Raw genomic sequence first — 15,816 nt, forward strand, 5'->3', positions numbered from 1 at the left:
TTTAGACCCCGATGGTCACATCAGCCTCTGACGTCTGATTTGATGAATCCAAGTTGAGAATTGTTAAGTCGGCAATGTCTGCAAATGCACCGCCAAGGGAGAATCATATCAAAAATAAAATCCAATATTAACTTATACAATATTGTCTTTTGATACAGATCTGTGACCTGAAAACCGTGCTATTGTTGGAATGCTGATTTCAATTGTCTGTGATTTGTGTGTCTTTGTGAAAGCACTTTGTGGAAGCTGCTTCTGAAACGTGCTATCTGAATTAAAATGTATTATTTATTTATCATTATAAACCCCGCCCCGCCATGACGTCATGACTTCCGGTTTCTCTGAGCCTGTGTTTGCTTCCTGTTGTTTCGTTTCATGAAATCAAAACGTCTGTTTTCCTTCATTTTAGAAATGAATGTGGATCATGTTGGTCGTGGGGGGGGGGGGTTAAACAAAAGATTATTTTTCAGTCACTCGTGTCCCCACCCCCACGCCCTCGGCCGCGCTGCCCGGCCCCGCCCCTTCCCCTCTGTCCCCGGCAGCCTCCGCCTCCCGTCGCCAGTCTGTCTTCCACACCGACGCTGTTGTTGCAGCCATTTTGCCGCGGACCCGTCGGCACAGCGGCGGGCGGAGGATGCCGAGGCAGCGCCGCTGAAAGGTAATTCCTCTACTGCGGGCGGAGGCACGCGTGTCGCCGAGACAACGGTCTGTCGGACTCTTTTAAACGGCATTATTAGGGGAGGAGGGAGGGAGGGAGGGGGTCAGGCCGGCCGGAGGGGCTGAGGGAGCTCCAACAACTAGGAGCTGCTCACACACACACACACACACACACACACACCAGAGGAAACGTTGTGTCTGCCGAGCAAAGCTCACCGCTGGCGCTTCTCAAGTCCTTGTGGGGAAAAAATGGCGACGTCTGTCACCGATGAAAGTTGTAAACGAGCCTCTCGTGGATCTGCGACCGGCCAGCGGGAGTTCTTATCTATTTATCTGCGCGTGCGAGAAGCGGGGGCAGGGGGCGCTCGAGAGCCACCGAACTATTTTTTTTTTTTTGAGCTTTGCGCATGTCGCTGCGTAGCTGAAGCCTCATTGGCTGCGATGTTTTCTAAGCACTCATCTGTTTTTGTTTTTTGGGGGGGCGGGGGGTTAATGAGGCGATCGTACGTTGGTTTCTTTGTTCTCTTTAAATCGAGTAAACGTATCCGCTAGTCCGCTTTGTTAGTTTTGGCCCCGCCTTCCAATTGGGGCCACGAGAAGGGTCCGTGTGAATGCTCCGCCTCTTGTGGTACTCACGACCCCGCAACTCAGAACTTTCCTAAACCTCAGAGTTCACGGGCTGGGTTGCTTTTCAGAGATGTTCATAAATGGCCGAAGTCGTGGAGGTAAAATGGAATTAAATATCTTTTTGTTTAGTGGTGCGTTCACAACGGACGCGACGCGAATTGTTCGCGCGAGTAGAGTAGATTACACGCAGAGTCAATGCAAAGACGCGAATTTCGCGTCATTGAGTCGGGTGACGCAAAAAAATATTGGCTTGACGCGATAGCCAATGAGCGTTGAGATCCTCCCTCCGTCACGTGAAAACTCACATCGTGACCGGTGTGAACGCACCATTAGTCATATAGTTTTTCTTCAGAATTTAATGATTTTATGATCATCTTTACCTTTTGTCGTTTGCCTTTTCATTTTCTGCATTAGATTATATGGTGGCTAGCTTACTAATTTGTTAGCTCTGTGGCTTTTTAGACACTGACTGTGTAAATATTAAGCAGTTTCCAGACATTAACGCCGGAAAATGTCTGCACAATTGTGTCAGGCGCGTTCACAACAGCAGAAAAGTCTCCAGAACATTTGTGGCGTCTGGATAGAGCGATAATTCTGACATTTTACTGCTGTATTCTCACATTGTACATTCTCCCTTTGACATTCTCTGGAAATGTTACTAGGTGGTCGGCAGGAAATGTTGCCAACAATGTCCAGGCAAACATTTACTCTCTACATTCTCACTTTGACATTCTCTGGAAATGTTACTAGGTGGTCGGCAGGAAATGTTGCCAACGATGTCCAGGCAAACATTTGCTCTCTCATATACAGCCCCTCCGGGGAATTTCAAGAAAATGTCCGAACTTTAAAGTAGGGTTGCAAATTTCGTGCATTTTCAAAGTTAATAATCAATAGTAGGTTAATAAGTAACAACTAGTAATTACACCTCCTGAGGGGATACAATAGCCTGGTTCGATGTAGTTCAGTAGCTCACTAAACCCCTCACAGTTCACCACGCTTATCGGCATCATGTCCTTTTCCACAATAAAGCAAATTGCGTTATTGTCTCAGCACGCACGTCTCTTCAGCTTCTTCTTGCTAAAACTTGATGGTTTGTTGGTAGGACGGCATTCCATTTTTGCCTTGCACCAAATGCGTCCGTTGCGGACTTTTTAGGTTGGTACAATATGGCAATGTGCTGGACCCGACTTACATATCGTACTCTGTTTGCCCGTTTCCTGCTCTTTGACCTATTCTTCGGCTGTTACGCTAGTAGTTTGGTTGAAGTGTGCCCTCTGCCGGTATGATAGTTAATTACACAGCATGTGAGGTCTGGAGAAATGGTGATTGGTCTGGTTTCAAGGTGAGCTTGTTTTTCCCCTTAATCACCTCTCCCTCTTTCTTCTTCTCATCTTGAGCTGTGGCTGCAGTGTAGGAACCTCAATGGGAGATGCTGCAGTCCATAAATCCATAGTTTTTAAAAATTATTGCAAGCATATCCTCAATCTTAGGGTTAGGGTTAAAAAAAATAGGGTGCGGCATACTCTTTGGACCTAAATGCAGGAATGTATCGGAATACCCAACCCTAGTTAACAGCCTTCTCAAAATGCTGTGGGGTTAGTCATGTGCGCAGTCAATTTACTTAGACCTGGGTTGGAGAATACCCGCTCAGATTGTATCAATGTCCCAGGAATGCAGAGTTAGCGCCTTGCTTGAGTGGCCTGCCTTGGGAGCCGCATCTGGATTGCTTTTCACTAGTCAAGGGGATTAGTATCCAAAGATGGTGGAAGTGATTGTCTTTGCGTTGGGGTCATTAGCTTGTTGAGGGGTGCTGTTGGAGTAATATCATGGCATTGCCCAGGTAATGCAGTACAACTAGAGCCCGGTACTCTTGACATGACTGTAGTTGCACATCTTAATGTCTCAACACCAGTCCAATCTTCCCAAGTCTTTTGGAGTGTTCCACCAAGTTCCAAGTATTGTGTGACTGGATGAACAGTGGTGTTTCAGAATTTGTTCTCGTTTGGCGTTCAGTGGCGTACATGCAGGGATGCAGTTGTTTAAGTGCCTGCAAGCCGCAGATCTGCAACAATATCCCAATGCGCAAATCCATAATTTACCACCAGCTGCAATGTATGCACAAAACTGGCAACTGTGTCCCGGATCACTTGTCCTGGACAGTTATCAGCCACTTCCCCATCAGCCCTGTCAGCCTTGGCAGTTAGTAGGAGGGTTGATTTAACCTACCGGTCCTCATTGATATGATGGCATGTAATTGTCAAACTTAGTGCTGACAAGTAGCATTTTAAGTTCAGATTTTTCCTCTCTTTCCAAATTGGGCTTTGTTTTGGTAGGTAATGGTCTGTCTTGTTAGGATTTACTAGTTAGGCTGGATATAACCAAAATAGCTCCTAAAAAACTCTTGCCACAGACCAAACTAATGGACAGAATTTCTTTCTCCTTCATTGATGAAGTTAGTTGTCCACCATCACCCAATGATGGTTGGTTAGCGAGTGGTATTGCATGTTTATACGACAGCTATATTTCAATACTGCATTACGCTTATATTTTACAACTAACCTTGTCGTCCTTCCGTTTCAAATGGTCGTCCCCCTGCAGGTTCTCCCATTTCAGCAGAGGACTTTTGAAGCTCTGTTAGATTGGCCTTTGACCATGGCCCTTCTTGGCAGTTACTCAGCTTGGCTATGCAGCAAACACAAGAAAGGGTATGGTGATTCCAAACTTCTTCCATTTCAGTTGATAAGGCCACTGTAGTGCTGCAAATATTGAAAGTTTCATAAATGGATTTATACCCTCACCCTAATCTCTAGAAATCCCACCACATCAGTGGCCTGTTAGACCCTCAAAACATCTAATTCAACAAGTTTTTACTTTCTTGGTAGACCTCTGCATAACACCTGTCATCTCTTTTCACACTGCGGATAGGTACTGCGTGCATGTTCAGTGGGCAATCACATTGATCAACCCTATTCAACATGCAACACCCACTGCAGATGTTTGACATTCCTTCCAGTGACTCAAGTGGCCTGATCCCTTTTTTTCCTTTCTGGCAAGGTTTTTAATTTTAAACACTTGCAGGAGTTGTTAAGTTTCACAAAGTACAGAAATGTGACTGGAAATAATTGGGGAATGTATTAGTGTTCAAAAGAGATGCAGAACAGCAAATTCAGTCTTGTAACTGATTTCCAGTATGGTTGAACAATCTCAATATGTAGTATGCAAGCCATGTCCTTGACCAGTTAATTTATGGTATGATTGATTTCAGCCTATCTATAAACTACGCTTTACTCCTTATGTGCTGAGGGTGGGGTTGTGGTGAAGCAGATTCAAATCTCTCTGTGCCTAAACGGTATTTTGATGTATAATTGTTAGGATTATAGATTTTTGTGCACAACCAGCATGAGCATACAGCTAGCTTAGCTTCCTGTCTTTTTTCACTCAAATCATAAGCTGCTTTCAGACATGCACTGAAGTCTAGAAATTTTCCAGAAATTTTCCCAAATGGGCTGTATGTGAAAACGCAGATGTACGCAAGTGTTGCTCCGGACATTTTCCACAACTTTTCCTTTCAGCCCCCTAGTGAAATTTCCCCCAAAATGTCTTGGTCATCCCATTAGAGAATACTCATGAGAATCTCCGGTAAATTCACTGCAATTGAGTGGGCATGTTGATGACTATAGACAAAAACTCTGCTTTTCGCAGCAGAATTATCATCATGTCCTGCATGCTCTACACAGACGCCACAGAATGTTCCGGGAATTTTTAGCATCTTTCGAGCTGTAATGGCCCTCTAGGTTGGTCTTTTACATCATTGCCTGAGTTTCCGGCAAACGAGGCACACTCACTTGTCCTTTACTTAAAAAAAACCCCGTCCCCATGTTTTCTTCTTGTAATGATTGTATGTGGGGCAAATTTTGGCAGTACTATTGGTTGCAACTCGGACAATCGCCTCACAGCTCAGTGCTGTTCTTAAGCGCTTGGTACGGTCTAGAAAATAACAGGCAAGAACTGAATCGATAGACGGGGGATACAGTCAGAATCCCTCAGTACATCACAGCAATATTTTCAGGTCATTAATTTAAGTGGGAGCTCCAGAGATTTCACAGCTGAGCAGCAGCTTGTCCCGCTTGTGTGATACTATGACGTTAGTCAATGTTATCTAACATAAATTTGATGGAGGTGCATCAGATGCAGTGCAAATGCATCCAAAACACTGCTGACAACCCCTCAAGTCCCTTTATTCAGCATTACCTCCTAATTTTGGAAACAAAGGCTGAACCGGTGACAATTTTATTATGTTCCTGCTATAGAAATGGGTTGTGTATGCAAATATATATTATACACATAAATTCACATAATATGTTTCAGGATAGCAATTTTGGATTTCAACAACCGGATCTGCTTGTAACATGTCAGGCTTTGTTTCTAGTGTGCAGGCGTATTCGGTGAAGCGCTCGTTATTTACTGGGTAACTGGCCAATCACAGGCGATTGTCAGTTTGCTCTGATTAACTGCACTTCAACCACTGAGCTGTTTTTCACTATGACGACAACCTGCCAGTGAAACTAGAATATTTCATTCTGTGGCCCAGCATAGTAGTAAAATTATATACATCTGCTGGTGATTCCAGAGAATGCAGGCTTCAGGCATTGGCTTCATTTTCCAGACCTGGTGACTATGTCAATTTCTATATCTATGATTCGGGGTGAAAATGATGTCATTGATTGAAGTTCCTGGATATTTGAAAACTGTTGCATGCCTGTGTTCACACCTGACGCGACGGGAAATACTTGAGTAGATTACATACAAAGTCATTGCAGAGCCCGATGCTACGTCTCTTTCGTCAGACGTCCAGTAGTTGTATCAGAAATGGAGGGAAAAATTATTGTCGCTGTATGTGAGCACCCCAAGCTTTTTGATACAAGTTGATATTTGTATTGTGACCGGGCAACAAAGGAGCAGGCTCGGCAGAAAGTGAGCGAGGAAGTTGGACACTAGCTTTAGCCCCAGTTAGCAAAACTGCTTAGTGTGGCTTTCCCGTCCACTTTCCTGTCTGCCTTTTTTACATTCAACATATTTACTTGCCTACCCTTTGTCATGTATGAATGATCAAGTTCATTCATTTAGTTTTTCTGATGTTATTTTAAGATGTGTTTCGAAATACAATGGTGCATGTAACCAAGTGGTACAAGAATGCATTTGATGTCCAACTCCTGTGAAGATGTCAGCCATTGAGGATTGTGAACACCAGTAATTGTCAGATGTGTGGAAAACACATAAGAGGGATAAAACAGCAGAGTATCAAAAGCCACGGTCAGGTAAGGGAGGAGTGAACTTAGATTTAAGCCCTCAGAAGGAGTGAGAGATAACTTTAACAGTTATGAAGCATTTATGAAGCATTCACACGTATGTGTTGCAGACTTCAAAGGAAGCTCTGCCTATTCACCTTTGAATGGGGTGATGTCACATGTTGCCAAACGGCATTGTGGTTCCTTTGCTTTGTTTTGCGCTGCGTACGGTAGAAATTGAGAAAATCTCAACTTCGCAAGAAGGCACCAGCCAATCAAATTGCATTTAATCAATTACTCAAGCACAGGCGATAGACAATGTAGTTAGGTCAATGCAAATACAGGCCGTGTTTGAAAGTGTGTTTTGTGGATCCAAAGGTGTGGCAACAATCGCTCCGGGGTGTCGGATCAGGAAACTAAGGTTTTGTTCAGGAGGACGAAGGAGGGAGGCGGACGCACTTGTGAAATTCACACCATTTATGTATTCGCAATTCAACATGCCAAATACAAGGTCATCACATTCAAGGTAACAATCAGAAGGAAAGGAGTCTTGGAGGAGTTTAAATCTGAGGATTCACCACCGCTTATATACGATGAGATCCTTTGATCTCAGGAGTGGATGTTTGCTAGATCACAGGAGTGTGTATACCATTGATACTTGCCAATTAACAATTAATCGAGAATAGGAATGAACATCCATGAACATAAAGCTGACGATTAAAATGCATACAGCTGTAGTCAGTGGATCACTGTCTAATAACTCAAAATTACTATTACATTTGAAGAACAGAACAGGGTGCATAGTGGCATGGCCGTGTCTGACATCAAACATCAATCATTAGCCAGGAGAGAGGAGACGGACACAGCTGGTGAACCTGGTCTGTTTTCGACTGGTTGTGGAGTTTATCTCCCGTCGGCTTGCCTTAAGCATTGCTTGGACAGCTAACATGGCTCATTGGCGCTAAAGCCGGCTATTTTTTGGCATCTGGCACAGCCAGACTAATACTCAAATGCTTGTTAGTCTGGGATCTCTCAGTTAATATTCAATTTCCAAGAGGCGTTACCAACAGACGCAAACCAAAATGCCTCTGGACGCAATTGGACAGACCTACAACCAGTGAGAGGAATGACTCATGGGACGTCTGTTGAGCGACTCAAAAATGTCAACAGACCAGAGCAGAGAGGAGAATGTGATGTCTGTGATGATGATTCCACAATGTCTGTAAACCAGTGTTGCCGTTTTTGTGGGCGAAATGTGAAAATATCGGGTACTTTGAGTCAAATGCTTGTCATCAGCGGTTCCCAGAATTCATCTGACTCTAACACTAACCTGATTGAAGTTAAACTTTTAAATGACAGAATCAAAGAAAATACATGAGATGTCAAGTCGATGGTCGGCCATCTTTAGAATTCCAGGAGAAACGTGACAATAAGCATGCGCAAGCAGTGAACCAATGAACGATGTACACTCCCACTGTGTTAAAAATCAACGATGATTTCCACAACCCCTTCGGAAATTAATACAGGCAGGCTACCACAAAGTCGTCAATCAGAACCCCCCTCCCACGCACACACAATACCCCTCCACCCATCCCCCCTCTGTTCTTCCCTCCGTCACTGTTCATGTTGAGACTCCCTGCAAGCATTGCACAGTCATTGTGAATCATGAGAAGTTGTTTTGTTTTCATCTGCAACATGAAACTTGTCTGGATTTTTCAACAGCAAATGTATTGTCTGTCTTCCTCCTTTCCTTTTCTCTACTTCCTTTTCTTCTCTTTCTATCCTCCATTCTGTTTGTTTCATCCTCCCCTCTTCTTCCCCTCCTCTCTCTGGACCTACCCAGTTTCACCTTTGAAGATTTGTATGAGAAATAAATGAAAAACAATATTTTAATGGGAGTGTTGTCAAAATCTAGCTTTCTCCAGATGTTGACCTTAATCTCTCGACCTGCGAAAGTCGGTGCAAACGACGCAAAAAGTTTCTGTGCATTCACATGTTTTGTATCAACCTTGTATGTAATGTCATCACGCAAAAAAATTGCTTCGTGTTTTGTCTGATTGCACCAACAGTCAACTTTAAAATAATGGCTTAATGTATAATTACGAAATTGTCCCTGTCTGGTAAATCTACATGTATTTTTTGGGGAAATCAGTTTGTACCTTGAGTTGACGAAAAACCGTGCATTGTGTTTTGTTGATAAGTCTGCCAAATTAATTTTGAGACCTAGTCACAATGTGGGCGGAATTGGAAAAAATAATAATTCAATGCTAGTTGAAACTGCAGAGATTTGTGATCTGTTGTGTGTAATTACCCAGATACAGATTGTGTTGATACCAGGTGGCGGCAGAGTCTGAAAGAGTCTGCAGTTTTTGCAGATGACCTCATGTGAACCCGCTTTGTCTGTCTGTCGGTCTGGGGGTGTGCTGTCTGTCTGTCTGGGGTGTGCTGTCTGTCTTTCTGGGGTGTGCTGTCTTGTCTGTCTGGGGTGTGGCGTCCTTCTGGCTGTTTGGCAACAGCAGCGTTACTTTGTCTGTTGCTCAGATAAATGGGCATGTTAAACTGCATATTTGCGACAGATCTCCTTGGCTCGCTCCATTTTTTGCAGACTGTGCATCATTTGAACCGTTATAATAAATAAATAATGAATTACTTTTTGTTGTTGTTGGCTGGGCTGTTAAACAAAGCAGTCTGTACGAAAGGTAAACAGAACATTGCTTGTAATGTTATATCAGGTCAGAGGTGGAAAATTACCAACAAGCCATCCAGATGCTCCGATCATGGACCCGGGGACTTTCTCTTTCTAGCTGGCAGCTAATTAGCATCTCCTGGGTCACTTGTGTTCTCATGGGACATTTCACCCAGATTGTAGGGTTTTCTTGGCATTTCTGCCGTCGTGGCTTTATTGAACTCTTTCGTTTCCACGTCCTTGAGAGGAAATATCTGAAAATCATCAAACGTCTTGGTAAAACAGTTCACACAGTGAAAAATAACAAGCCGCAGTTTCAAAGTTTAGCTGTGTTAAATATAGCTAGATAGATTTGTTAGTTCATTTCAGACTGTTGCCACTGAAAACCTTGTCAGTGAGCTTGACTGGGTTATAAGTAGAGTTTTAAACTCAAGAGATGAGGTCAGCTGGTTCAGACTGAAGTATTTCAGAGTCCCCTGAGGATTCATCCTAATGTTGCTAAATGTTCTACATTGCATTTCTTCTCTTGTAATGAAGATAATAAATGAGCATAACAAACATCATAAACAAAAATCATTGCACTGCTGTGGTTTAGTTGCTCCAGTAGCTCTGCAAAAATAAGCTTTCAGTCATGCACTGAAGTCCGGACATTTTCTTGAACTTCTCTGGAGGGGCTGAAAACTGCCAAAAGTTGCTCTGGACATTTTCCAGAACTTTCCCCTCCAGACGCCTGGTGAAATTTCCAGAAAATGTCCTGAGTTGGCCCTTGTGACAATACAGCATGGAAATCTCTAGCCTCTGACTTGGACAATCTGCTGCGTTCTCCACATTTGAAGATTAAACTCCGGACATGTCCGAACATTTATTCCGGACTTCAGGTCTGAAGAAAGCTGTGATCACCCACATTATTGAACTCCTTCGCTCAGTCCGCTGCCTGTCCACATCCTGTGTTGTCAGCAGCAGTGTGCTGACGTGTCTACCATTTCTTTTACTTGTTGCTCAACACTTCTTCTAGCTGACTTGGGAATATCTTTTTTTATTCTCAATTTGATTGTCTCATTGGTAAACCTTCAAACAGAACCTCTGGTCTCAATAGAATTGCAATCAGTGAACGATTTCCTGCGATTCGCAATGCAGTGTAAGCATTCTTCAGTCACAGGGGTTTTAGTGACCTTGAGGGCGTTGGCTCGCTTCCCGTATCTGGACACGGCATGTGTGAGGGATTCTACCTTGTCTGTCTGATCTTTGAAAGTTTTCTTGTGCTTTGTCTGAAAGTGGTTTGCTTAAATGCTCAACACTTGACAATATTTTCCAAGCACAACAAGTGTCTAAAACCCTACTCCTTTATTTTCCCTTTGAGGGCGGAAATCAATACTTTAAATCTCTCCGGTGGTGCTGTTGCCATCATGTACTGCGCCCTAATGGCTGAACGGCAATTTGAGTAGGAAAGGTGAGCGGGAAGTTGTACCATCAGTGAAACTAGGTAAGACGGGCCACGCAACAGCCAATGGCTGTTCAAGAGGTGATACGTGGCATGCATCTGCGAGGGCACTGTATTTTCACAAAATCACTGACCCTGAGGTTGCCGCCTTACACATTAGCATAGAATCTGTAAGCATTGTGTAATATTAGTGTGCATACAATGTTTACCCAAAGGACAGATGCCGAAACGCAGCTGAAGCTGATGTTCAGTTCAGGGCGATTTAGTAGAATCAAAGTCTTGGTCACACTTGCTTCACTGAAACAGGATTTGTCACAGGTTTGATGTATTTTAACCTGTAAATATGCAGCGGAGTAACTAGCTAGTAACTGGCGGTAGCTCTTGTCTGTAGCAGTGATGTCACCAAAGAAAAGAACTGATTCGTCGCTTGTGCTGTGATATACTTGCTCGTTAAGCATAATGAAAAAAAATCTTGTAAAATGTATATATTCTGTGTTGAAAACTGTCGGAACTGAAAATATTGAAGATTCAGAGCTTGTGGGAACATGTCCAGACATGTCCAGGCAAGTCAGGAAGACGCCATTAGAACAGCCATTGAAGCCTAAAGTGGGCGGATAGGGAAATGAACCGGTAGAAAACACCTTAGTGGGTGGAGACTCCTCAATAGTGTCCTGGTTATATAACGGGCAGTTCAGAGACCAGCTCAAGTTTAATAAGGCTGCTACGGACTCTGCTCGAACCCAGTGGATTCCTTGGTGTTTTTGTGACTACGGGTTTTTGAAGAAGCCATTTTTGGAGCAGGATCTGGACCTTTTCCTGACCCGAGTTCTGAGTTGCTGTGATGCAGCTTGTAATCTGATACGCTGTTGTGCAAAGCTTGATGATGAGATATTGGTAGAAAATACTCTTCTTTTTTAAAAAAAACAAATACTGGTTCTACTAATCAGCTGTGGCCATCTCGACTGCAGCCGGCTGGTCAGAGCTCGCAGCATTTCTTGAAGCTGAGAAACGGGTGAAAAAATAAAAATGAATCTTACCAGATTGTTCATCGAGGTTTTTTTTGGGGGGGAAATTGAATATTTGGCAGTTTCCTTCCCGTGAGACTCACGGTTTCTGGTGGCTTCAGCAGCTAATGATGCTCGTTGTGATTAAGGCTTTAAAGGCGTAGACGAGGTGTGGAAGTGAACAAGGGCCACAGCGGCTTCTGCTCATCAGCTCAGAGTGACGAGCCAGCTGGGGTCGTTCTCAGGGGATTTGAAGCTTTACCGTTTCTTTATATCCGCTGGGTTACATGTCTGCTGGTCTGATTATGTGAGGGTGTCTGATTACATTGCTCCTGCTGCTGCTGCTGACGACAGTAAACCAACCCAATCAAAGTCTCCAGTAGCAACATGTTCATGTTGTAACATTATCCTTCCAAGAACACACTTCAGTGTCCGGATCACATTTAATGAATAGTAAGAAGGTCATTGGTCAGACAGAACCAGCAGAAATGATAACGACGGCTGAGAAAATGTTAAGAAAGGACAGAAGTTTAATGTGGATAGATTAACAAAAATTAAATTGTATCTCTGTTTTGCAGCAGGCAACTGCATTAATTGGTCCAACTCTTGTTTCTTCCAGTGAAATCACCATCCCCAATATCTAGATGAGTAGTTCCTAAACCAATTGCTTTCTCTTTTTTTTGACAGGACTACAAACATGGCTCACACGGTGCAAGGTCCCGTGGTTGGCCGGCCATTGGCATTCACCAATGAAGAGCGGAGGGCTGTTCACTCCTGGTCCCGGATCTCGTCGGCCGGGCACAACGTCCTCCTGGATGCTCTAAAGATCCTCAGTCCGATGTCCCGCGACCTCTCTGGCACCGGGGAGCTGGTCACCTTCCTGCAGGACCTGAACGAGGAGGGCCACAAGCCCACCGTGCTGCGCAGCAAGGACGTGTACGGCTACCGCTCCTGCACTAACCAACCCATGACTGAAGACATGCTCAAGCCACCCAACAAGAACGTCAGACCTACTGCCAAGAGAAGGGGGAGGAGGGCCCTTGTCAAGAAGAGAGAAGTACACCCATCCTGGAACAATGCTGAGTCTTGCAATCCCAGAATTCAAGGGGTCCGCCCTCCAGAGCCCCTGGCGGACCATCACGCCATTGTCTGCAGCAGGACATCCATTCGGACTGCAGAGATGTCGCAGGCACAGCAGGTGCAGCCATGTCTCAGATTGACCAACATCGAAGGCATGTCGGGCTTCCACACTGCCAGACTCCAGATCCACACTACCTGGGACTCGTCCTCGGAGGCGCCCTCTGTTGTTTTTTCACAGCAACAGCACCCTCCGACGCTTTCAGGAATACCTTTGCTGCCTTCTCAGAATGGTGGCGGGGCGCCCACCAAAGCCGTTGCCTTGTTTAGCCAGAAGAGCCTGTCCTGTCCCATCCGACTCGACTGCGCCCTCATCGGAGATTCTGCTCCGGTCTTCTGTGCTAATGGTCGGGCTTTTCCACAGACTCACACGGACCTGACCAGCAACGGCTGGAGGAGCAACGGCTTCCAGCGGGACAGTCGGGGCCCCAAGGAACTGAACAGCCCAACCCGGCAGAGAAACAACTGGAAGGACAAGAACAGTTTTAGATGGAAAGTGATAAAGGTGGACGACTCTCGATCGGTAGCTGACGCCCGCAGAAAAGCGCAGAAGATGCTACAGGTCAATCTGTCGCCAGTGATCCAGATCCAACCTCTCAATCACGTTCTGAGAGACTTCAGATACCAGAATAACTGACAGTCCCCCTCAAACCCACGCACATCGTGTCCCTTTAGCAGATGTTAACGTTTTACGTCCATTAGCCTCTTACCTGGCTGAGCCCCAGTGTTCATAGCAGACATTGTTCATGGATTTTTGTCTCTGCTGGGTGTTGTAGGTAAAGAAGCTAGTCTCATTGTGGAAATTCTGGTTCCTGATGGGGGCACTCGGGATTGAAAGGCATTCAAAGTTGGGTGATGCTTTTCCTAGCAGGCTGGGAAATGACTATCGACCGAACGCTGGTGCATTTTCAATATGTTGCCATTTAAAATGTACCAGCCACACAATACTAAAGCCAACCATCATTCTGCTTGAATCGACTGGCAGCTCGCCGATGTTGGTGATACATTTTTGGAAGCAGTGTCCGCTTTGGCTTTTAGGTCAAAGGGTAATTTTCGGCCCTTAAACATGCCACTTGGTGGGACCGGCAAGCGTTCGAAAGAGCATTTATGCATTTGTAAGTAAATAAAGTATGGGACCATATTGCCAAGTATTTTTTACTTGCCTACAAAACAGTGCCATCACTTTGCAAAGGAGGAGGAAATGAAATTAGTGGCGGAATAGGACGATGCCATTTCACGCCCAGACAAGCAGAGGTGGTGGTTGGTTGGTTTCGGTAAAACAAACAAGCAGAGGGTAAAAGAGAGGAAAAAGTGTTTATTTTGTCTTCCCTTTTTTTGTATTTTTGTTGTTTCCACTGGAAATCAGTAAGGAGTACAGCAGGGAATCGAACCCACGGCACACGGATACCTAGGCTGATTTGTTTGAACCACAGTCCTTCACAAAGTGTTCCTTTGGTTCCGTTTATTCACACATGGAGAAAAAATTACAATTATTTTTGACTGTTGGGAATATTTGATGCCTCGCAGTGACAAAACATGACTCGGTAACAGTAGCATCAGAAAGTGGCGAGTACGGAGGAGGAATCTGGCCTTTTTTTATTTTTTTAAACACGTCTGAGATTAACCTTCAAATCTTACATGTGAGAAAACATTGAGAATTCTGGGATACAAGAACTGTTGTTTCAATCTCAAAGACTTCTCATGTTTTCTCAATGTTTATCTAGAATAACTGTAATTCCGGAGTTAATTCTCAGCATCGTGGCTTTTCCCCTCAAAATTCTTCCATTCCAAAATGTGGCCTTGGTCCACCTCTCTACGTTTAAAGGTGTTTTACAGATACGAAGATGAAACACTGGGAGAAAACCATCAGCTGCTGGTCGAATGCTGCTCATGATTTGCTTTTGCCCGATACGTTTCTGCACTTCACAGGCAAACCAACCGTCAGTCGGGGTCCTGCTCTGAGACGAGCGGCTGGCTGGTTTGTGGTGAAATTTTGTTAACATGAGCCGCAGGCCTGTATTGTTCCTTGAAAATGCAGCATATGAAAATCTGAGTTGATGTCGAGAATCGCGCGACAAACTTTCTGTTTTGGTTTCGTGAATTCATCAGATGTGATCACTGTTGTGACTCCTAAAAAAAAAAAAAAAAAGAAGCACTTTGTGTGTGACAGTGTGATGCGCTGTCGCCTGTTCTTCACCATGAAAGTCCTCAGTATTTTTGTTTGCTGCAGCACGTAGAAAATATTTAAAATAATTTGAAAATTTGGTTTGACTTCACTGGGTTTTTTTTGCTGCTGGTGCTAACTTTGCAACGTTGGTGCTGAATTAAATGACGGGCACTGGAATGTCGTCCTGTTTTTTCCTCTACCGGTTCAGACGGGAGCGTTTAAAGAAAAGCAACGACTTCCTGCGAGTCCTCCTTTGATGGGCCGGTGGTGTCGCTGCCCCCTGCAGGTTTGAGATGAGAAGGGGGGTTTCTACTGTGAGGATATTATTATCTGTGCGAAACTCTGTTTATTCTTATGACAAATTTAGTTTTTTGGACAAAACCACATCCACAAGATGAATAAATTATTAAAAGAATTTGGCCCACAATTTTTTTTTTTCCCCCAAGTCGTCCACTCGTCAGCCATTTTGTTAAGCTTTTGTTAAGCCAATTGAAAGCAGATATGGAAGCTCCGGGAGAAAAGCCAGTAATTGAACCTTGACAAGAAATATTGACCAGATTTATTGATCCATTTAAATGAATAAACCAATATCAGGTCAGTGAATAAGTGTGTTTCCAAAACGATGAAAATGACGAAAATACAAAATAAAACTGGATTTCCAAACATTTATTTTGGGTATAAATAAACCGCTCCTCTGTTGAAACCGACGGCACGTCAGTGTTTCGTCTTTACAGAACTCCACGTCTCGTTCTGGTGGATGAGGCTCTGGTCCGTCCGTCTGTCTGTCTGCAGCCATGTTCATGCCCACCGAC

The 15,816-nt window shown here is 44.2% G+C and overlaps 1 protein-coding gene across 5 annotated transcripts; it reads left to right on the plus strand.

Annotated features, from left to right (window-relative positions):
* Nucleotides 1-502: 502 nt before the first annotated feature.
* Nucleotides 503-15,478, plus strand: ccdc71 (coiled-coil domain containing 71). 5 transcript variants are annotated; one of them, XM_035630019.2, is made up of 3 exons: nucleotides 519-655; nucleotides 3,880-3,986; nucleotides 12,388-15,478. In XM_035630019.2, exons 2-3 carry the CDS (start codon nucleotides 3,934-3,936, stop codon nucleotides 13,472-13,474), a joined length of 1,140 nt encoding a protein of 379 aa, XP_035485912.1. In that variant the 5' UTR covers nucleotides 519-655; nucleotides 3,880-3,933; the 3' UTR covers nucleotides 13,475-15,478. The 5 variants fall into 5 exon arrangements, with proteins under 5 accessions (XP_035485910.2, XP_035485912.1, XP_035485914.1 ...); XM_035630017.2 differs by lacking the exon at nucleotides 3,880-3,986 and having other exon boundaries at nucleotides 503-655; XM_035630021.2 differs by lacking the exons at nucleotides 519-655; nucleotides 3,880-3,986 and adding an exon at nucleotides 679-702.
* The last annotated feature ends 338 nt before the right edge of the window (nucleotides 15,479-15,816 follow it).

This window comes from Scophthalmus maximus, chromosome 6, assembly GCF_022379125.1.
Source record: "Scophthalmus maximus strain ysfricsl-2021 chromosome 6, ASM2237912v1, whole genome shotgun sequence".
In the NCBI taxonomy this organism is placed as follows: Eukaryota; Metazoa; Chordata; class Actinopteri; order Pleuronectiformes; family Scophthalmidae; genus Scophthalmus; species Scophthalmus maximus.